Source organism: Rhynchophorus ferrugineus, unplaced genomic scaffold (genome assembly GCF_030347505.1).
Source record: "Rhynchophorus ferrugineus isolate W39M unplaced genomic scaffold, kcgeb_rfMv2 rfM3, whole genome shotgun sequence".
Lineage (NCBI taxonomy): Eukaryota > Metazoa > Arthropoda > Insecta > Coleoptera > Curculionidae > Rhynchophorus > Rhynchophorus ferrugineus.
In genome coordinates, this window is record NW_027472582.1 from 11222161 (window position 1) to 11247048 (window position 24888).

Below are 24888 nucleotides of genomic sequence, written 5' to 3' on the forward strand. Positions count from 1 at the left end.
AATATATATCCACAATGTGTCATCATGTCATATCTTCTTAGAAAATGTATTTGATTAATAATAATAGTATGATGATTTAATTTCTCGATTTAATGATTAATTATTGAGATGCCTTAAGTTTTTTTATCTGTAAAGTTTTTACTAACAAACATTTAACTATAGGTATCTTCAAATAGATACTTGAATCAAGTACATTCAGCTAGATTCATACAAAATAAACATGTTAAAAAACTATTTATATGTTCCAGTAAAAATATGAAAGAAATATATCTGACATGTTATTTCACACATAATTTCCTGCCGGGCATAATCAGTTAATATGTTTTATATAAGCCACTACTATTAACTTAATAAACTTGCAGGATTGTGATTTATAGTTAAGGGCACTTTTGTGGCTTTTGTTATCACGACAATAAAAGTAAAAGTAAACAAAAAAATATTTGGGGTTTCAAAATTTGATACTACATCAGATAATACCCAAAAACCACAATATACACAAATAACAGAAGTGTGGTTTTATTATTTTGATTCATATTTCGAGTAAAGTATGTTAATGAAAAATCAAAACGATTTCAATAATATATCTTGAAAATAAGATAAAAATATCTCATTCTTAGGACAGTTACTAAAGACTATTTTAATATTATTTGGAAATCTAATATTATATTTAAATTGAGTAGATTGTTTATCAAAAAAAAAACAATAGAAATAGTGCGCATATGTTAAAATAAAGGTGCTAAAATTGTTGACTAATTTTATGAAAATACATATTCAGTTTCATTAGAAACTGTTAAAATAAAAAATAATGTGAATAAAAAATTAAATATAACTAAATATATAACTCTAGTATTATTAGAAAGACATTTTAAAATTGTTCACTGTATTAAACACAAATATTCTATACAGCAGTTCTATACAATTTGCACAGTATTATGATTTAAAGATGTGAATATGCTACTGGTGATGCTATAACTGTGAATGATATTCACAATAGTGAGATGATAACTAGATTTTCGTAAGTAATAAAAAATTTTGATCAATTAACTAATTTTATATTTGTACTTATCAACATCTCACCCTGATGTTAATTGGCCAACAAGAAATCAACATGATCATTTTAGAAAAATAAGATCTACAATGTATTCTTGAAATAAAAGTTGAATTTTCTACAGTCTCCAGAAGAGGTAACATATTATTGTAAAATATTATATTACTGTGTGGTCTATTAGCTTTGTAGAGTTTATACCTACTAGCTATATTGTTCTCCTCCATCATGTTATAATTATGCTTTAGTTATTAATAATTCAAATTATATATCAATTGTCCAAGCAGAAATCAAAATGAATTATATGTTGGATTTAATATTTAAAAAAATGTTTAAATGATATATGGTAAACCGATAACTATTATCTAGGATAACTAACTAATATTGCCTAAACATCAAAATACCTATGATTTACATTTAATTAAATACACCACTACTATCTATATCTTAAATCTATCGTATATGCTAGTTATAATGCCACAACAAAAGTATAAAAAAATATAAGGGTAGGTTTTCCTTTTTTCGGTTAATGTCCTTTTTTTTCTCTACTGTTTTGACACTGGGGTCACGTCACATGCATATCAAACGGGATGGTAATTATTCCTCGGGTCTTATTAATTTGATTAATGCACGGGAATCACAAAAAAAGGAAACAAATACTCAAACAAAATGTTATTCAGCGGATCATATCTAGGGGATGTCACCACGTCACGTCTCTATCATGCATTATAATCAGGTCCACTCATAATATTGTAAATATTTTTACCTCCATCTTTTTTCATACTTTTGTCTGTAAATAGTAAAATGTAATGTTAATTAAATCTATTTATAGCTACATGTGGAATTGTATTAATTATATATTTTACATATTTTGTTTTGATAGTAATTGTCTGAATATTATTCAAAATCAACAGGATATCTTTACATTGTACTGTCACAATAATATGCTTCATCTTAGTTGCTAATATTATTCTTTCTAGTCTAGTTTCTAGAATAACTATTTGACTAAATTCATCAATATAATTCCCTTTATATATTCCAAACCTTCTCTATTCTTTCGACGCCTATTTTTGTTTATCAAAAACAATTTATGGATGTTCAAGTCATCAGATGTGTCAGCTACGTCACAAAATGTCACATTATTGTGTTCCAAAACGATTTTGTGAATTAAATCATATTTAGGCAACGTGATCCTTCATTAAAATGGCTAATTTATAAACTAACTATTGAAACGACAAGAAATTTTTCTTTCACATTAAATACGAACGAACGAAGATAATTTTATGCAGTTATAATAATAGTTGCATAAAAAACTGTGTAAAATAAGAATCTAACAATCTTAATTAAATTAAGTGATTGCAACGCAAGATTTGAACGGAAGTAGATAAAATATCGAGTTAACATGCAATTTTACTATAACTCATAAAGCAATACAAAGATAAATGTAAGTTTGACGTTTCAAAATAACAACTTTGTTTTAATAAATAAAAATATTTACTAATAAGAAATCAGAAGAATGAATAAAGAACTTGAACATTGTTTATAATTGCAGAATTTAAAAATTTAATAATTTTTGGGTCGATTATTTTTTGTTGTTAGTTAATATTCAATTAACATAACATAATTACCTCAACCTCTTGATTGTTTTAGTGGTTGGATGTATTGTTGGATATGGATCTATTCTATTGTTTCTAAAATAAGAAAATTGCTAGGTAAGCGTCATAGTTATTCAATCTGACTGTTTGTTACACAGGGGCTCAACCTCTTTCTGATTTCTCCTCAAGTGAGTTATTTGACAGATATATTCTTTAATGATTATATACTTTTAATACTGTTGTACTTCAAATGTTGGTATTCTAGGTCGTTTATAATGCAATTTCTATGTTTTATACAAAAATGGAGCTTTATACTTTCATATATAACAGGTCAATTGAAAAGCCCCGGCCTACTATAGTAAAACATATTTTTTCGGCAAAATCAGTTTTTTTTATTCAACATAATTTCCTTCAAGGGCGATACACTGATTATAGCGACCCTACAACTTTTCCATACCATTTTGTAGTACGATTTGTCCTTTGCTTCAAAATAGATCTCAGTTTCGGCGATCACCTCTTCATTCGACGAAAATTTCTTCACAACGCGCATTCAACAGAAAATAGTCGCTGGGGGCCAGATCTGGAGAATACGGAGGATGAGGAAGCAATTCGAAGCCCAATTCATGGATTTTTGCCATCGTTTTCAATGGCTTGTGACACGATGCATTGTCTTGGTGAAGCAGCACTTTCTTTTCTTCAAATGCGGCCTTCTTTCGCCGATTTCGTCCTTCAAACGGTCCAATAACGCTATGTAATCGTCGCTGTTGATCGTCCTTCTTTTTTCAAGAAAGTTTAAAAATTATTTCATGCGCATCCCAAAATACAGACGCCATAACTTTGCCAACCGACTGATGCGTTTTCCTACGCTTTTCATCATGTGCAGTCCACTCGGATGACTGTCAATTGGACTTCGGAGTGAAGTGATGGAGCCAAGTGTCATCCATTGTGACATATCGACGCAAAAATTTGGGTTTATTACGCTTGATCATCTTCAAACACTGTTCCGAATCATGCACTCGTCGTTGTTTTTGGTCAAAAGTGAGCTCGCGCGGCATCCACTTTGCACATCCACTTGTTCAGTTGATATCTTTAGAGTGTCTGATATTTCAATCAATTTCAATTTACGGTCATTCAAAATCATTTTGTGGATTTTTTTAATGTTTTTCGTCGGTAACAACCTCTTTTGGGCGTCCACTGTGTTTTCGGTGCTCTTGATGGTTGATTTTCCTGGGGCAGTGTCCGGAAACTCGTCATCAAGTCAAGTTTTTGCTTCAACTGTATTTTTTCCCTTCAAAAGGCAATATTTTATCAACACGCCAAATTCCTTTTTATGCATTTTTTTTCACAATAACAAAAGTTGCTTCATTCAAAATCCTATAATTCACAAACTAATGACAGTGAAATTTATACACGCATCTTTTGAGGGTTAGGGCTAACTAACAAACATATGAATTTAATTTTAGTAGCGCCATCTATGTGTCAGGCCGGGGACTTTTCAAATGACCTGTTATTATTTCATTTGCAGATCTGATATAACTAAAAGAAAAAAAAATATATCACTACATAGTATAAAACAAAGTCGCCTTTTCTGTCCCTATATCCCTATGTGCGCTTAAATCTTTAAAACTACGCAACGGATTTTGATGCGGTTTTTTTGCAATAGATAGAGTAATTCAAGAGGAAGGTTTATATGTATAATACATGCATAATATACTAAGGCAACATTGCTAATTTTAGAGGTTTCTAACGTGATGTCGTAAATTAACCTATTTTTTTAGGCTTATTTAGCAATTAGCAAAAACGCTGCCTAACCCTACGAGTTAGATCAAATTAATGTACTACAGTATTGTACACCATAAAAAGGTCTACAAAAAAGTCCGCGATGGTATATGTTTATCTTTTAGGGATAACCCACATTAACCATTTTTATTGTTTACTTTTTACGTGAGAAAATGGCTTATTTACGAAGCTATTTTAAGCAATACGGCATTAATCCTTATCGAATTAAGTACCTTAAATACAGTGTGCAATTAATATAGATCAATATGGTTCCTTACAGCATGTAAATTAAACAAATATTTTCGGAGATATTACAAATTTAAAATTTGCGTTTAAAAATGTGTAATGTAATAAAAATTGTATGAATTTAGATATTCCAAAGATAGCAGGAAATCTTCATAGTAAGTATAGGGGAAGAGGAATTGTTTTACTCCAAATTTAATGCGTGCAGGCCAAGGGCAGTAATGAATGAACCAAAAATACTGGATCGATTTTAATCATGTTTTCATTGAGTGACATAGGCATATATATTTTATGCCCGTGCAAAGTCGGAGCGGGCCGCTATGTTTTTATATACAACGTTCATATTTTTTCTGTAGTGTATTTAATTTAGTATCAGCATTGAACCCGTGCGAAGCCGGGGCGGGTCGCTAGTAAAATGTATAAAGATATCCTGTACTATATTTGTCCCAAACTGTTTCTGTCCTGAGTGATGTAATACAATGCAATAAATATTAAATAAAAGTGAAGTTGAAATAGATGGTAAATACTAATGCACATTCAAAGCTTCATAATAAGATATCCCCTACTGTTGATGTCTGAATGATGAAACGACTTACTGTCCTGTAGTTGGATGGTGTCTAACAACGTGGATGATTCGTCCAGGCGGGTACAGGGGTTGATGACTGGTGAGCGCTATCGTGCTATCGGATGGGTGTATGCCCATCGATCGGGCGTTGTGTTTACTTCTCATATATTCAGACACCTCGCTTTCGCCAGTCGACATCTCGACAGCAGACGTCGGTTGTGAACACCCGCAACATATTATACTACATGTGATGGTTTTCCACTGAAATTCAGTAAATTAATAATTAAAAATTATTTTTAACATTGCAAACGTACTTTGGGATCAACACTTCGTTTAATGGCATTAATCAAATCCGTTCGGAGAGTCTCCATTTGGTGCAGGCCAATTCTAGGAACCACGTCCTTGCCTACAACCACGGAAACTGTAAACTCTTTGGTATATTCAACGGCAGGCGACGACAGAAGGCCTCCTGGTGGAGAGTAGCAGAAACACTGGAGCGACGGGTAGAGCTGGCGCATCAGTATTCCTAATATGCTTGCTGTTCCTATCGATCATAAATATATTTCAAACCTAAATGTTTCTGGAGGAGAGCTGCAACTAACCTGCACCCAGCGAATGTCCAACTATCACAACATCAAAATCTCTCGTCCCTCTATCGGGGCTTCTAGCGCGAGCGCGTTCTAATAATTGTTCTTGTTCGATTTTGTCAAGAATGTATTGGGCCGCTTGGACCATTCCTTTGTGACCTGTCCAGTCCTCCCGAGGCGGATCGAGGGGGATGGTTTCACTCTCGGCATTCAGATCTGTTAAAATATCCTAAAAAATACATTTTATTTATTTCCAATTAAAACTATTGACCAAAAAAATGCTGATATATTAGTTTCAAATAGGTGTAAATCTTAATAATAGAAGAGAGGTCATAATAGAGCTTCAAGCATGATAAAAAAAACCTTATACCTAAAACCTTATATTTGAAACAGTCAATTAAATCTTCTATAATTCCTCAAATACCTCTGTAACTAGATTTACTTCAAAATATTGTCGTTAAGGTTATGAAAAATTAAAAAAAGTAATATTATAGGCAACTTAAATGTAATGAATGAATCACCAATAAAATTTGTAAACACATAATCCATTCGAAGTTATTTTGTACATACGTCATCTAAATTTGTGACGTCAAAACGTCGCAATGTGTGAAACTCCGATATATATATATATATATATATATATATATATATATATATATATATATATATATATATATATATATATATATATATCTAAGAGCTAAAAATCGATAAAATTGTTGCTCAAAAAAATAGCACCTTTAGATTTGTTTGTCATCAATTAGGTATTATAGGTAAAAACTCTTATTAATATAATTATTTAGTTGTTGTTGCATATATTTTTTATAATGGTTATATAAAAATAAATAAATTATATTTCTTATCTTACATATTACTTCATCTCTCTTTTTTTCCTATAATATAAGTTATTGCAAAATTAGACATATTTATAAATAATTTCTGGTGTTTCTGTTTAGTATGACATCTGTACTAATCAACTTATCAAACCTTGAACTTTAATTTGACGAAATAATTTAGATAAAATTATTGTCGCCGAAGTTGAAATATACATATAATTTACAGGAACTGGCAACATGGTAAAATTAAATTTTAGTACGCGTGCTAGGCGTACCTAAGAGTACGGTAGAGTATTGTGCAGCAACCTACCTTATGGTATATTTGATATTTCACTTTAACAGTCGGTTTATTTTTTAAAAACCATGTAGAATTGTAAAATATTATGAGAAAATGAAAATGTGGACACACAAATAAAGAAAGCCAATTGACGTGACCTTAACTACTGTGACTAAATCAAGGCAGCGTTAAAATATATTTGACAATGACAGTTACCTGATATGAAACTGAAATACCAAAAAGTATGTCAAAATTTCAGAAATCTCATTTAAAAACTCTTATTAATATAATTATTTGGTTGCAGTTATACCATACTAAAAAGGATTAAAGGCAAAACAACAAATAAAACTACCTTCATCGATAACGTCCCTCTGACGCTGATAACTATTGCTTTTCTGTCGTAATCGACAGCGACGAAGAAAGGGGTTTCGCCAACATCGACGTGATACGTGGCGTAGATAATCTCTATATCGCCCAGGTTAGTTAATTTCTGTAAAGCTGCAAAGTTGCAGCGGCAGCAATTATCGTCGACCACTTCGGCATCGTGTTCGGTGTGCTTGCGACACGGCAGACAACAGCACTGCAGACCTAAGTAAATATTGATAATGGTAATACGGTAATATATATGGTGAATGTAATTATATATATTATGTACTAAATGGGTAACGACTTGGGTAAACATTTAATTAGTTTATATAATTTAGGTTAATGATATTACGTTTTTATATATAGTCTGTTCAAAGTTATTTTGTACAGACGTCATTTAAATTTGTGACATGAAAACGTCGCAATGTTGCCGCATCAACTCTGAGTTTTAGTTCAGTTTGGCTCTGACATACATCAAAATTCTAACCTAAATAAAATAATTGAACAAAAATGTTATCAAATATAATTTATTTTAACATTATAGTGCATCTAAAAACTGCAGTTAATTATACAGCCACAATAATTTATAGGTTAGAGTTAAAACCTCTTATCACTAGTGCTTTTAAGTAGTAAAGTATAATAAGGAAATCATAAATATCATATTGTATATTATTATTATTTATTATTAAACTTATTTATTTGTTCATATACAGTCAAATACATGTACCATTCAAGGAAATCATAAATCGTTCGGAATATTTATGGTACTTAGAATTCCATCTGGTATTGTAAGATTTTAAACCTTTTAATTTTAGGTTGTTTTAAAGTTTCCAACGATAATGTAAGGAACGATAAAAGAAGGAATTTTTGACCTTTGCGAATACAGAAAAAAATACAATGAAAGGCAACATTGTTAATGGTTCTTCAGTGGATGTATTTGCCAGATGTGATATCTTAACACTTCCTAGGGATGTTAGAACTTAATAAGAGTTCATTTCTAAAGACGTTCAGAGTTTATTCACAGTTTTCTTTTTTTAATGTCCATTTATTATTTATTAGATCTTCATTTATTACATTCTATTTATTATTTAATATTTATTAGAGTTTATTTATTGTATTTTATTACTATTTTCCATATATTGTTCTTCATTTATCACTCTCTATTTATTATTTTCTATTTGTTATTCTCTATTTAGTGTCCTCTACTTATTTATTTATTTGTCCATTTATGGTAACCTATTTTATTCTACTCTATTTTATTATTTTTTCGATCGTCGTATATTACTCATAATTCCTAAATAATGGTAAATCAAAGATAATAGTTTTATGGTTGCAACTGTAAATAAAAACTATAACTATTTTATAAATCAGAAACTAACGCCAAAGTGGCCAGAGTTACGGATGTTTAGTTATGATCTATGGATTACGTGAAGCATACATAAACGCCATCAAAAGTGGTTTCTGCTGGCTCTTGGTGGCAATGTATCTAGCATGGCCTTTTGCTTTTCCTGTATACACATTGCACGTTCTCTTTAACAACAGTACTGTTCATTTATTTGAAAATTTAGCTTCATCCTAGCGAGACCTAGTTACATCAGTGTTAGTGTTGGGATATAAGCTGGTACGTCGTGCGTTATTTTCCCTTCATACCGTGTGCAAAGGTCATTATCCATTATATGTTATTAATACGTTATTATCCATTATATGTTGTTTGTTGACTATATTTTGTAATTATGTTATATTGACAATCTGGAACATATATAAACGCCAGCAAATGTGGTTCCTATCGGCTCTTGGTAACGGTGTAGCTAGCGTATCTGACTTTTTCCGTTGTAGGAATTGCACGTTCATCTTAGTCGGAGTTAAGAGAAGTGAGTGCACAATAGCAATTGCATAGTTGCTTATTATTTATTGATTTACAAATTTATTATTTATATATTGAGCATTTTCGTTTTACTGTAGCCAGTACTACTAACACTAAAGGTAGGATCTCGTAATTCTGTTTCCCTTGATCTCATTGCAGGTTCATTATTGTTGGTGTTAGCATATAAGCTGGTACGTCGTGCGTTATTTTCCCTTCGTACTATGTCTGACTTCGCCCTAGCATAGTTTATCATTTTTATTATAATTTGCTCAATGAAAAGGTTATGATTAAAAAATTACGTCTGCTAAATGGTGACTGCGATTCGCTATGAAACTTTCGCCTCTTTTTAAGGCATTTGTCCTTTAGATGTTGAATCGTTTGGGTCTTATTCACATAAACTTTTGATTTTAAAACACCGTATAAGAAAGTCTGGTGCTTTTAAATTCGGAGGATCTGGCTGGTTAAGCTAAATCGCCACTTCGCGAAATTAGTCTTCGTGGAAAAACGTCATTCAATAATTGAATTGTTGAACGAGCTGTGCATTCTGTGTCCCCATCTTGATGAAAGCACATGTCCTCTAGTCCTTCCTCTTCCATTTTAGGCACAAAAACAATTCTAATCGTGTCTTGGTACCGTTCAACACTAACAGTAACTGCAACAGCTCGGTCATTTTCAAAAAAAAAAAATAGAGACCAATGATGTTTCCAGCATGAATAGCACACTATACAATTGTTTTTAGTGAATGCAATGATGTTTCATGAATTAATTGAGGATTCTGTGTTCCCCAAAATCGACTGTTCTGTTTATTAGCGTGGCTACAGAAGAAAATGGGCATCATCGCTCGTTATTAATTTAGACGGAAAATCTTCAATTTCACCAGACAGTCTCAGGATTGCATTACTGCATTCAGCTCGTTGATCAGGATCTCTCGATAGCAATTTTTGGACTAATTGAATTTTGTACGGGAATATTATTCAAATCAGTTTTCAAAGTTCGCCCTAAACTGTGTGCAGAAATGTGTAACTGGGAACTATATCTCCGAATTGATGTTTTTAGAGTCACTGCAACACTATTGCGCGTTAGAGGCACATTTTTAGCGTAACGAGACGTCCGTTGTCTTCCAGAACGAGACCTGTCTGTTGTCGTATCGTACCTTTCGAAAATTCGCATGTAAACGATAAATTGTGGTTTTGTGATGTACTAGAGGATTATGATATTTTTGACGCAATTTCCGTTGAATGGCAATAATGGAACGAGTATTTTCAATACATATGGTCACTATTTCTGCTCGTTCTTGTGGCGTATATTTATTATCCACAATAAAATTTGAACGTCTACATAACACAATGGTTAGAGCGAAACTGAGCTAAACATAACCAAGATGATCTTTATTTTTATTGATTTGAAACGCTCTGAGTTTTAAAATAACCCCACAAATATTTTTTATTGGCTTTTCAAATCAAAAGTATAATAGTAAGCAAATTTAAAATAAGTAGATAAAAAGTTAATCCCTAATAATAAAAAAAGTTAAGCTTAACTGCATGATAAACTTTCATTGACGCCCTCGGGCTTCATTACAAACCTTAACACAATCGTTTCAAAATTATAAACATGTCTGCCTGAATGGCACGAAGCAGAAACATAAAGGAAACGAAACGGGCCGTGTAGCGACGCTGTATAGCGCGAATGTATATCTTACCAGTGCACAAGTGGCAAATTCCGGTCTTATTCATCACCACATGAATGGGCCAGCCGTAAGCCCTAACTGCATAGTGAGCGTAATGTATGACAGTCTGGAAGAGCTCTAAATCGTTGCCGTCCTCGTGCAGCGAAAGAAATTGCGTTCGGGGAGTGATGGCCACGCCGGACAGGAATTCGTACGTATCATTTTTGCGCTGAAAGAAAAATGTAAAATTCAAATTTTTATCTCTAAATATTGTTTACTTACAACTAAAAAATATCTTTTAGAATCATCTGTTACTATTGAAAGTATGATATAATCATCAAATCAAAATAGCAGTGAACCCACATCATCAAGATATTTAATGTATTGTCTGATGCAATTTGTAAATTCGTTTTAGAATCAGACAATATTTTCCTTCGCATTTTATTCTAACAGCGGATAAAGCATGGTTGCTATCTAGCAAAACCCTCCCATCGGTTGCAAGACAAATTCGCTTCGGTCTTAATATGTTCGTTGTCTGATAGGACCAAGTTGGTGTCGTATAAGAGGTCTATTGAAAAGTACCCGACCTGGCACATAGATGGTGCTACTAGAATAAAACCATATATTTTTTAGTTAGCTCTAACCCTCAAAAGATGCGTGTATAAATTTGACAGCTGTCGGATCATTAGTTTGTGAATTATAGCACTTTGAGTGAGGTAACTTTTGTTAATGTGAAAAAAATGCATAAAAAGGAATTTTGAGTGTTGATAAAATATTGCTTTTTGAATGGAAAAAATACAGTTGAAGCAAAAACTTGGTTTGATGCCGAGTTTCCGGACATTGTCCCTGGAAAATCAACCTTCAAGGATTGTTATGCTAAGTTTAGACGTGGTGAAAGGAGCACCGAAGACGGTAAACGCAGTGGACGCCCAAAAAATGTTGTTGTTGTTAAAATGCAGACACTCTAAAGATATTAGCTGAACGTGCACATTATGTTATTCACGAATATTTGAGTATGAGAAAGCTCTGTGCAAAGTGGGTGTCGCGCGAGCTCACTTTTGACCAAAAACAACGACGAGTTGATAATTCGGAGCAATGTTTGAAGATGATTAAGCGTAATAAACCCGAGTTTTTGCGTCGATATGTGACAATGGATGAAACGTGGCTCCATTATTTCATTCCAAAGTCCAATCGTCATCCGAGTGGACTGTATATGACGAACCCGCTCCAAAGCGTTGGAAAACGCAATAGTCGGCTGGCAAGGTTATGGCGTCTGTATTTTGGGATACGCATGGAACAATTTTCATTGACTACCTTGAAAAAGGAAGGCCCATCAACAGCTACTATTACATAGCGTTATTGGACCGTTAAGGACGAAATCGACCGAAAAAGGCCGCATTTGAAGAAAAAGAAAGTGCTGCTTCACCAAGACAATGCACCGTGTCACAAGTCAGTGAAAACGATGGCAAAAATCCATGAATTGGGCTTCGAATTGCTTCTTCATCCATCGTATTCTCCATATCTTTCTGTTCTCAGATCTCAAAAGAATGCTCGCTGGGAAGAAATTTTCGTCGAATGATGAGGCGATCACTGAAAGTGAGGCCTATTTTGAAGCATTGTCCTTTGCTACGTCGTACTACAAAAATGGTATCGAAACGTTGGATGGTCGCTATAATCAGTGTATCACCTTTGAAGGGAATTATGTTGAATAAAAAAAAATTATTTTGCAAAAAAAATGTGTTTTACTATGGTAGGCCAGGGACTTTTTAATTGACCTGTTATATCGATATATCGATCACTTATGGCACGGTTGGAAAAAAACAAAAAACGTTCATAAGTACACATTCGAATGAAATAGAAATAAACCAATTATATTATGCCATTGTCATTTTGGGATATTTTAAAATGAATTAATGACGGCTCAGAGATCCAAGCAATTATCTCCGTACATTTCTCTCTCAAAATTAACATGGGACGGAATTTATACATCTTCCTCCGTCTGTTATCACGAGTGGAAAAAATAGTTGAAGCGTTATTTTTTTATGCCAATTACACTCCAGCGCCTTATATGTGCGGAGAATACGTAACTCCACAACAACTCCGAATTTGGCGCATGCGCACTCTGCTGCATACAATAATCCATAGAAAAGAATAAACTATATTAACTTCTTTTTCTAATGGCGGTACATTCTTTTCTAGTCGATCGGTACAGCCGATCAAGTTAAAACAACAAAAAAATCTTGAATATTTAGAATTTGTATTATTATTAATCATTCTATAGTAATAATAATTACATTGTTGTGTTTTTCTTGGTGGTTTAGCATACATTGGTATTAAAATATGAAAGAACAAGTGTAGAATGTAGGGTTATGTTTTTCAAATTTATAAAATTCAAACAGCATCTATTTTATTTATAGTGGGAATGTTAGCTGTCAAATTTATAACACGACATCATTTTCAATTACATCGAATAAGTATCAAGATACGCCAAAGTTTAAAGATAACAAGAACAGAGAAAAAAATGATTCTTGTTATATAGTCAAGTCATTAATGAGGTTTTCCATCAAGAATAGTACCAAAAACTATACTAACTCGTAATAATAACACCTTTATTTAAACATAATATATTTTAGTAATGATGTAGTGATTTTATTTTATAGGTAAAAATGTAGCTAGAATTTATTGAGAGTGAAAATCGAAGAATGTGAAATTCAGAGAAGACGAAATTAGACAGCATTTTGCTAAGATGCAAGAATAGTATATAATTAAATATGCTAACAAAAGTAGACCTGAATCAAATAAACAAAATATAAAACTATCAACGACACCTTAATGATCTAATTACAAGGAAAATACAATGCATTATTATATAAGAGTATAAGTAAATAAATTATTGTTTTGTAAAAATAATGATTTATTGACTGAGATTTCTTTCAGATTAATCGAAAGCTTGAGATAGTCAATTCCTTAATAGGAATTTTGGAATGGAGTGGGGTTTGTGGATCTAGAATAATAGCGATTATAGTTGATCATATATGGAAATTTTTTTCATTTATTCCTATTGACTTCTCAATTTACTTGAATAGATATTTTGTGTTATTTTAGTAGTTTACTATATATAATTTTGTTATGGTATATTAAACTATATCTTCTAATCAACAATGTATTTTCCTATTCTGTCTATTTTCATTCGCCACGCGTTCGAGTGTTATTAAATTAATTTTTGTCAAAAAATATTAAAATCTAGAATGGATACACGTTAAAAATCGTTATTATGAATATTTTATTGTTATAATCATAAAAATGTAGTCGATTTCTAGGGTAAGTATTTGATCCCAGATCGACAGCGAACGTGTTAACTACTTTTTTGAACATAAATTAGCTTCGGCTAGTTTTCAGTCGATAGTTCCCAACGCTGCTATTATGTTTTAGCTGTTATTCAAACATTTTAACTTCAGAAATATTTTAAAATCACCAAAAAGTCATAAATTATGACAGGTAACATAAAAAAGCCGTTATACCAAAAAGTCTATTTCTACCAAACTTACCTGCTCTACTATCGCTTTTCGTTCGATTTTTTGGAACTTCCTGAGCAACACCAACCCGACGATGACGTCGGAGGGCACGACGTCCAGGTCTCGAAAGAAATCGGACAGTAGCCTGGCGATGTCGGCGAAGGAGTTCCGATTCCGATCGGACGGAGTCGAACAGCAAAACAAAAAACGACACCTGTTGTGCCAACTGTCCTGATAAGCTCGCAGAACTTTCCTACAACAGAACAATGATAAATATGGACGGGAACGAAGAGGAATAAGCGCGGAAGGGCGGAAGATAATAAATCGGTTCCCTTTCTTGTCCCGAGATGAGACAAAAAGTTCGGTCCATTTTTCGAATGTTTGATTAATATATTCGACATGATACGGATTATATATTGTATGTTTATCACAGTATCATTTGATTTTCGGTTAAATTGATTCAAATTATTGATGTTTTAATTAGTTCTCGTTTAATGTGTAGATCATTTAGATTTTTATTTGTTTTTTTCTCAGCATTGGAGTGGATATAATTTAACTTCAATGAAATATAGGAAAAAACGCCACTATATCTAAACAGTAGTCTGTTTTATCATCACAAATTTATGTAAGAAAAAGTTATTAATGAACGCTTAACAATGGTTCCATCAATCATTATGGGTTTTTTTTTCGAAGAAAAAAAAACGATTTTCAGGAAACTATTCAAAGTATTGACAATTCGACTATATACACCTTTTCCATCTTTCAGTCAATTGTTTGTCAAAAAACTGTTTGTCATTTGGGCATAAACTTTCATCGACTCATTATCTACGATCTTTTGCTCTGAAAGCGCGTGTCCCATTGATGCGAACAGTTGATAGTCGGACGAGACAAACTTTTTCGACCAATATATGGTTCAAATTGATCATTTGTTGTTGGTAGTGTTTACTATTGACCGTTTAATCAGGTTTCAATATTTCGTAATACATCACGTCATTCTTGTATGTATTCAAAAATGTATTGAAATATATGGATAATCATCATATTAATAAATCAAGTAATTTATAGTATTTAATCTATATATTAAAACATATAGATATATATTTTAATAATATGAATTGTTTGATATATAACATACAGTGGCAGATGAGTTAAGCCATGTTTTTTTGCTTCTTAAATGTTTAATTTTATTATTTATATTGTTATTTAAATTGTATTCCTTTGTAAGTGTCAATTATTACTGGTGAATAATTTTTATTGAATGCATTTACTAATTAATATATAGTAACTTTTTAGTAAGTCCAGAATTTTTCATACTAATATCATGGCATCTTTACTATTACTTGTCAAGTTAAACTGTTAAATAACAGTTAAACTTTAGATTTAGAGCTAAACCTGTCAATTATTTTCATAAATCATACCATTGTATATATTTTCTTAGTCAATCATAGTCTTAGTCAGGAAGCATTTTTTTATAATTCCATAAAATTTTATTATGTGCCTATCTTGACATTTTATATAACATATATTAATACATTTGTGGAAAACAAGGTTGTAAATTAAATACATTTTATTTTCTCTTTTTGTGTAAATTAATACACAAAGGCGAGCTGTTTATTTTAATTAATAATAAAAAGTATATATACGCTTAAATATTTTAATCAGTACGGTATAATGAAAATAATTATGAATTAGATGGAACTGACTTACTAAATCGTATGCTCGGGTGTGGATAATACTGATATATAGGAATTTTATTCTTTTTGATTCTTGATTAATTCTCGATATTTCTTTTGTTTTTCGACATTTTACTGCTTCTGGTCTTCTGGTTGAATTCTTAGTAATTCTTTCTTACCAACACTTCAGTAATTCATTATTGTCAATTCTTGTAATTGTTTAGAAATGACGATACAATTTATAATCAATTATTTCTCCTTAATTACGTCTAATTATGATATTCTTCTTAGTTGCAAATGTTTAGTCAATTGTCCATTCTCCACACTTTCTTATCAAAATCTCTTAACAATTCTAATTTTAGCATTAATTAGGTTTAATTAAGAACATGTAGTTAAAATTGGTTTTAAAAAAGCTTTCTTATGTTGGAAATATTCATTTTCCTTTAAATAATTAATAATTAATTTAAATAATTTTAAGTTAATAATTAATTTTATAATTAAGCGAGACATTAATTTAGAGAGTCACAGTCAAACTGTGTATGTTGTGGTGCAATATGCCATCTTTTGTAAAACATTACGAATACATTTTAACATCAAATCGATTGAAAATGCCCGGGCACAGTACCCGTTGTATTGGTGCTATTTAAGAAAGCATCGAAAACACCATTGTTTCTCCCTCACAAAATAACAATTGTATCGTTGTAAGACATCTCGCTCACTTGCATTCAAAAAAACCAGTAAAATAGTCAAACAAAAAAAGCAAGGATTTTAAGGTTTCCGATATTATGAGTCCCGATTTTATTTGTGTTGACTTAGGACCTGGTCGCAACTGATTTTTATAAGGCATCCCAGCCCTTATCTGCCCCGAACAGAAAACAGGTTTAATTAGAATTCTGTTTACATAGGCTGCGAATTATTCGATTTTTCTGTGTCCTTTATGCGATTTTTTTGTTGAACAATGCTGCGATGTCATAATTGTAATTGATTTAAGTAAGGGATTGCAAAAATAATAAAGTAAGTAGTAATATTGCAGAGAAACAGGGGAAGAGACAATAGCTCATTAGGATCAGTAGCGTAGTCTATCCAAATTAGCAGTGAACTTACACAGTTTGCAAATTCGTTTTAATAGTAGACAATATTTTCCTTTTCATTTTGAATAAAAAGAGATACAATGCTATCTGATTACGTTCGAACATGTAACCGAATCAGCCTGCAAAAGTCGTTAGGTTGTCAAATCTCTGTAAAAGTCTTCAAAACATTAGTGATAATAAGAGGTTATAAATAGAGGTTATAGCTGCACCGAATATTAGTATGGATACAAGACTAAAATCTCTAAAAAAAAGAAAAACAATATAATTTTAGGTTTACCGAAAAGAAATTATCTATATAAATTGATATTAGTTTTATTCAAGATTAAATTTATGAAATTCATAAAACAGTGAGTAGATTTTTTAATATATACATAATTTAACACAATTATTTTAGAGATAAATGACAGTATGGAAAGTATCTATAGAAAATTTAGGAAAAAATTAGGAAAAATTCTTTATGGGATATAAGTCATCACTTCAAACACTGTTAAGAAATATAGGATTTACATAGTATAAGGATAACCCCCGAAGACATTGTCTTAAAAAGAAGGCAATTCTTAAAAGCATATGATAAAATTAAAGGCAACCTGTTATTTCAATTTGCGTAAGGACATAGGTATTTTAACTGGTAATGACATTGGGCCTACTTGGTGAGAGGCTAAAAAACTAGTTCAGAACCAATTAAGATGATGTAGTCACAACCTGATGTAGATTATCGTAATGGGCATACGCAGAACGAACCAATCATAAATTAAATACATTTTTTTGGCAAAATGAGTTTTTTTTATTCAAAATATTTTTTTTAGTACGATTTGTTCTTTGTTTCAAAATAGGCCTCAGTTTCGTCGATCACCTCTTCACTCGATGAAAATTTCTTCCCAGCGAGCACTATTTTGAGACCTGAGAACAGGAAGTAGTCGTTGAAGGCCAGATCTAGAGAATACAGTGGATAAGGAAGCAATTTGAATCCCAATTCATGGATTTTTGACACGGTGCATTGTCCTAGTGAAGCAGCACTTTCTTTTTCTTCAAATGCTGCCGTTTTTCGGCGATTTCGCCCTTCAAACGGTTCAATAACGCTACGTAATAGTCGCTGTTAATGGTCGTGCCTTTTTCATGGTAGTTAATGAAAATTATTCCATGCGTATCCCAAAATACAGACGCTATAACCTTACCAGCCGACTGTTGCATTCTCCCACGCTTTGGAGCGGGTTTATCGTGTGCAGTCCACTCAGATGACTGTCGATTGGACTTTGGAGTGAAATGATGCCGCCATATTTCATCCATTGTCACATATCGACGAAAAAACTCGGGTTTATTACGCTTGATCATCTTCAAACACTGTTCATTCACACTGATCACCGAATCATCAACTCATCGATGTTTTTGGTCAAAAATGAGTTCGCACGGCACCCACTTTGCACAGAGCTTTTTCATACCCAAATATTCCTGAATGATATGATGTACCCGCTCAGTTAGTGTTAGATTGTTTGCTATTTCATTCAATTTCAATTTAGGGTCATTAAAAATCATTTTGTGGATTTTTAAAATGTTTTCGTTGGTAACAACCTTTTTTGGGCATCCACTGTTTTCACCGTCTTCACCGTTTCACTGTTTTCACCAATCCATTGATTTTCCTGGCGCAGTGTTCGGAAACTCGGCATCAAGTTAAGTTTTTGCTTCAACTGTATTTTTTCCCTTCAAAAATCAATATTTTATCAACACGCGAAATTCCATTTTATCCTTTTTTTTCACAATAGCAAAAGTTACTTCACGCAAAATGCTATTATTCACAAACTAATGATTCAACAGCTGTCAAATTTATACACGCATCTTTTGAGGGTTAGGGTTAACTGAAAAACATATGCATTTAATTCTAGTAGCGCCATCTATGTGTCAGGTTAGGAACTTTTCAATTAACCCATTATTGGAACTGAACCCGTGGTCTCATAATACTAATTTTAAATAAAAATACTAATTTTCAAAAGAATATCAAGAAAATGCGCACGTTCACTTTCAACCAATCACAATTCACGAAGTTGAATTCGTATCGCCGCTATAACAAGCCGAATATCATTAGCAAAATGACATCGTTATCAAACATGCAGGACTAATTAAAACGTATTCGTCATTAGTACAAACCAAGGCTTAACACACACACACACACACATACAGGCCATCAGCAGAATTAAATCCGGCATAAAAAAGAGACCACCATTCCCCTTGATATATATAAACTGCGGCTGATAGCGGAATTGGATACGACCAACGTGACAGGTCTCGTAACAAATTAAACCATCATTAGCCTACTTCCTGGCGCGCGATCCTCCTAAAACCGTCAAATCAGATTCAATAAAAACTAATAACGAAAATCCTTCGCCGGATCGCTTTACGGAAACCCCGAGGGTGAATTGTCTCGGCAACGGTGATAAGGCCTCGCCTTTTTATATCACCTTCGCATCGATTGAGAACTGGCTTAAAAGGTTTCCTGCATTTCGCGCGTTTAGATCCATCCCGATGTCGTCGATATAAATACAGTTTGTAGCTGAATAAAGATTGATACTTGCCGGTTTTATTGTTCTTATCGAGAATGCACGTTCTAGGGATGTCGAAAAATATCGATACATCGATATATTTTTGGCCGATATATCGATATTTAAAAAAAATTAAATATATCTTTTAAACATTATAAAAAAACCTGTTAATTATTTATAATAATAAGTTTATTAAAAAATGGTAATATTTTACAATATTCAAAGAATATCGATATCTTTGGGCCGATATATCAATATTTTTATTTTTTTCTTAAAAATATAGATTCACAATATATAATTTACAAAAAAAAATGGTAAAATATCAATATTTTTCTTCATTGTTGCAAAAAAAATCGATATTTTTTCTCCGATATATCAATATTTTATAAAAATGTAGAAAACGATATATCAATATTTTTTAAAATATCGAAATAACGATATTTTTCTCGGCGCACCTCTAGCATATTCTATTGCTTTTTTATATGTCATCAGGAAATTTTGAAAGTTGAGATGTTATTTTATTTTACTAGCGAGTCATTATTACCAATTAGTATTGTGTATATTTCAAAACTAGAAAATGTTTATAAATGAAATCACTTGCTATGTAGAGTCTTTTTTTTCATTTAGTGGGTTCACCAGCTAGAACTAAATGGTTTTTGGCTGATGTCGCTTCAGGTTCGGGGAATGGTTGTTTCCTTTGCAAATGGCGTGCTGAATTTGGGCTGACCATTGGAACCTGCGGTCGAACTGGAGACCGAGGTACGAAACTTTCTGGAGCCATGGGATAGGAACTTTATCGATTTGGGGGCGATCTGGATGCTGGTGTGGGAAAGTTTGTAGAGCGGGAAATCAGCCATATAAAGGTTGAATAGTGCTGGGGCTAGTGGAGCACCTTGCGGGACTCCTGCAGAAATTTGTTTACGAGAGGAGATTGCTTAACCAATCCTCACCTGAAAGGACCTACCGTCCAAGTATGAATCTATTAGGGATATTAGGTCACTCGGTAGACCTAGCTGTTTCGCTTTAAATATTAGACCATGGTGTCATACTTGATCGAAAGCTTTGGAGACATCTAAGAAGATGGCTCCGGTTTTTCGACCTTTTATCAGGATGGAGTTGATAATGTTAGCAAATCCGGATAGTTGCTTGCTAGTGAAGTTTTTAGATGGTTTATTGTTATACAATCTGGGCCTGGAGCTTTTTTGGAAGACAGACGTTTTATGGAGAGTCTCTGGGAGATACTATGCTCTTCAGAAGATGAACTGACTTGATGTATTTTCTCTTTAGAGAGGGGATAGTGTCGTTTATGATGGATAATGTCTGTTGAGGTGGGTCCAGAGAAGGACTGCATTCCATTTGGTTCTCGAACGCGTTTGCGAGGAGCTCAGCTTTTTCTGGATTTGTGAAGGCGATATCCGTAGAAGTATCAGCCTTCAGACGAGGGATTGCGTTAAAATTTTTCCCCATTATGCTTTTGGCGGCGCGCCAGAAGTCATTTGGGGCAGTGGGGTTGCCTGGCTTTTGAAGAAATGATTCTCATTTCTTCTCATTCAGGGCTCTAACCCTGTCCGTGACTTCTCCGATTGCACGCTGTGCCGTCCGTTTGTCCTCGGGATCCAGAGTGACGCGAGCTCTTCTCGCTAATCGGTTCTTGTGCCTGACTAATTCTTTTATTTCTCTAGGGAGGTCAAATTGAAACGGTTCAGGGCTACTTGTTTTGGTAGCTCTGTCTTCATCTGTCTGAATATCTAGAGTGAGTTTTGATACTGCATTTTCTAAATCCTCTGAAGAATTTATACTTGGGACAGGTCCCGTCCGTTGAAGCTCGAGTTGAAACAAACTCCAGTCGGTGGTTTTCATGGGTTTAGGGACAACGGAACTCAGGGGAAAGACGCTGATGGTGAGGAAGATTGTCCTGTGGTCAGAATCGAGATCTTGGAGTACTTGCAGGTCTGACCTGAGCCTCTGGGCTTGATTCGAATTTTGATAGATGAAAAAGTCAATTATTGATGGTCGATTGGAGGAGTAGTGAGTTGGTTCACGTGGAGCAATTAGCCCAAGTTCCATCTCATTTATTATCCCGGCGATGCCCGCACCAGCAGTGTTTGGTCTGCCTGTGTTCCAAAGTGGATGGTGTGCAGTAAAATCACCCCCGATTTGGAGGCATTTCCTTGAAATAAAATTGAATTCACCTGCTATTTGACTCGATTGCTATGGAAGCATGTTCAAGACTTGACAGCGTCTGCGATTGCAGTTGGATGTACTTGATGTTATTTTTAACGGCGATGGCTGTGCCACAGCCGTGGCCTGTTATTCTGTCTTTTCGATAAATTGATTAATTTGGTATCTAGAGTTATAATTTTGATAGCTAGCTATGTAGAGTTAGATACACTAGTTGCATAGCACATGCATTTGGTTGGGATATATTTCTATCAGTTGATTTGTAAGATAAACATCAGCATAGGTGCTACTTTTCAAACAGTTAAATCTATTCTCAAAACATGGTAGTCCTTCCAATAAAACAGGCAATACACGTCATTAATACTGTCGAATGTATTATAAAATTCAGTTAAATTCAATTAAAATGTGTGAGAAGAGAAAGAATACTAACTGTTTTACATATGTATTGTATATGGCAACTGCGTTAGGGAGAATTCAGTGAATAAATCCAGTTTTATCAAGAAATATGTATGCAGAATAAACCAAGGAGAAATACAGTGATATCAAAATGACTTTACAAGGAAACACTATTCCGAAGGACACAAGAACTAAGAGTAAAAGGTAAATATGCTCTCTAAGGAAAGTAAAATATATTACTTGGATACACAATAGTTAATTAGGTGGATTAGGTCTTCAGGGGATACTACTAACTCTTAGATGGTATGGAAAATAGTTCAATGTAGATATAATCAAACACAACCCTAACCTACAAACTGTTATAACTGGGTACTTAATTGTAGCTCTAACTCGTTCGATAATATATACATTAGATTTACTAAAATGTTAAAATAAATTATATTTGATAACAGTATTTTTGTTTAATTATTTTATTTAGATTAGAATTTTGTTGTATGTCAAAGCCAAACTGAACTAAAACTCAGCGTTGATACAACATTGCGCCGTTTCGACTTCACAAATTTAGATGATGTATACACCTACTTTGGATAGACTATATAATATAACACAACTCTAACTTAGTAACTATTATACTGTTTATATATATTATACTATTATGACTGTATTAACTACAATTGTAGTTTGAGTTCTTTGATAACATATACATTAGACGCAATATAATGTTAAAATAAGCTATGCCAGCATTATTTTTGTTCCATATGTCAAAGCCAAAATTCAGATGACGTGAGTTCAATATTTTATTTAACGAATTGTAAATCTCTTTCTTAATTATCATACGGTTGAAAAAAAAACATTCTTAAGCACACATTCTAATGAAATAGAAATAATGAAATTATATTAGTATGTACAAAACTCTTGGAATAGACTGTATGTACTCTGTTCCTCAAACACATAAAATCAAATAAATATATCCTTCATTGTGTATTCATTAAATTACTGACTACCAAGTGACATTGCGTGAGAATAATACATATATACAAGCCTGATTTAGTGTTAAAGCGTGTCTCAGCTAATAAACTGTAGTATGATTTAGGCAAATAAAGCACCAGCATGTTTAATACGTTTTGTGCTTAAAAGTCATAAAAATGCAAACTATCTTATTTTTGTTTCCAAATGTTAAACAGAGAACAAAGAACTTTAATAACAGTTCAAATATATTCAAAGAAGTACGAGTATTACATAAACCAGAGTTATATATAGAACTAGAATTATAGTTTAAAACTTTTAGTACATATATACATATATACTATATATATATATATATATATATATATATATATATATATATATATATATATTTATATTATAATATAATATTATTATGATATTAGAACTAAAACGAAAACTGACAATACTACCAAATGCTAGTAGGATATTAAAGAAGAAAGCTACTTTCATACAGCAAGTCAGAAAAGAAGAAAGATATTAGTAAACTTTAATAGCAATCGAACTTTATAAACTATAAAATATTAATTATATTTGTTAATTCTATTCGTAATGATGTTGTAGAAGATATATACAGAAGATGAAGAATGATAAAACTGTGTCTTTATATTAGGAAAAGTTGCTATAAAATAACGTTAGTCAGATGATGCTGATGCATATTTAACTAATAGAATAACATCAAAAATAATATAACTAATAAATAAAAACATCAAATCTCTTCTCTATTTTTACATGATCACAAGTATTATAGTAAGAAAATTATTCTTTCTGTGAGTTATTTTGAGTTTCTGCAGGCTATGTTGCTAAGTTATTTTTGTATGTACGTATATAGTGTTATTAAACATATGAAGAATCTAAAGCGAGTGGAATGATGGTGATTTAAATAACAAGATTGTTACTAAACGAATAGTTAATTGATATCAATCATCCAGTCCAGATAACCTATTCTGTAATCTGTAATTAACACATTTCACCAAAGATTTACCAAAATTATTATAGATTTTAGTTTTTTAGCTAAAAATCCATATTAAAATGTTTAAACTATTTGGCATTCTGATATTATTTTTTCTTTACTTCTAACTCATCTAACGACAAAATTGTGTTCTGTTCAAGTCTAGCATATGGAGCTAATAAATATCACAAATTCTATTTTGGAACAATTTTCTGAAAAATCTGAAAACACGCTTATATTGCTGCAATTATCCTGTATGTCCATTCGGCCTGCTGGGTACAAACGTCGTTGAGAGATAAATTCTCTGCGCCCTATTTCAAGCTGTGAGAATGAAAATCGTCCAAGAAGGGAAGTTTGCCTTTCGAACCAAATACCTATTAAACTGCGAGCACAGAAGCACTTTCAATGACAAGTACCTCATGGGGACAGTCTAATTGGACATCACCAGGATCTTTGATAAAGTGTGGTATTATAGAACTCGGAAGTGAGTGACCTTCTTCAACTAAAAGATTCATTGAGTCTGGTATTCTATAAGATGCTTCACTCGCTCTAGTAATAGTAAAATCAGCTTGATGTCTGCTATTGAAACAGTAAAATCGTTATTTTCACTGGTATGCTGCCTTATTTCTAGGCTCACAGTAAACTAAACACTTAAACTACAGGAATAACTAAATATAATAGTTAACCGGTTCACATTTTGGGAAAATGTTTACCCTAA

The 24888-nt window shown here is 32.5% G+C and overlaps 1 protein-coding gene across 1 annotated transcript in view; it reads right to left on the reverse strand.

Annotated features, from left to right (window-relative positions):
* inaE (inactivation no afterpotential E) overlaps window positions 1-24888 on the reverse strand; it is a 185737-nt gene that overhangs the window by 18694 nt on the left and 142155 nt on the right. The window contains exons 6-11 of the mRNA XM_076400030.1: window positions 14372-14591; window positions 10857-11052; window positions 7280-7515; window positions 5830-6043; window positions 5542-5771; window positions 5259-5488 (exon numbers count right to left, since the gene is read on the reverse strand). Of these exons, the coding sequence (XP_076256145.1) occupies window positions 5259-5488; window positions 5542-5771; window positions 5830-6043; window positions 7280-7515; window positions 10857-11052; window positions 14372-14591 (1326 nt within the window). The remainder of the gene's footprint in view (window positions 1-5258; window positions 5489-5541; window positions 5772-5829; window positions 6044-7279; window positions 7516-10856; window positions 11053-14371; window positions 14592-24888) is intronic.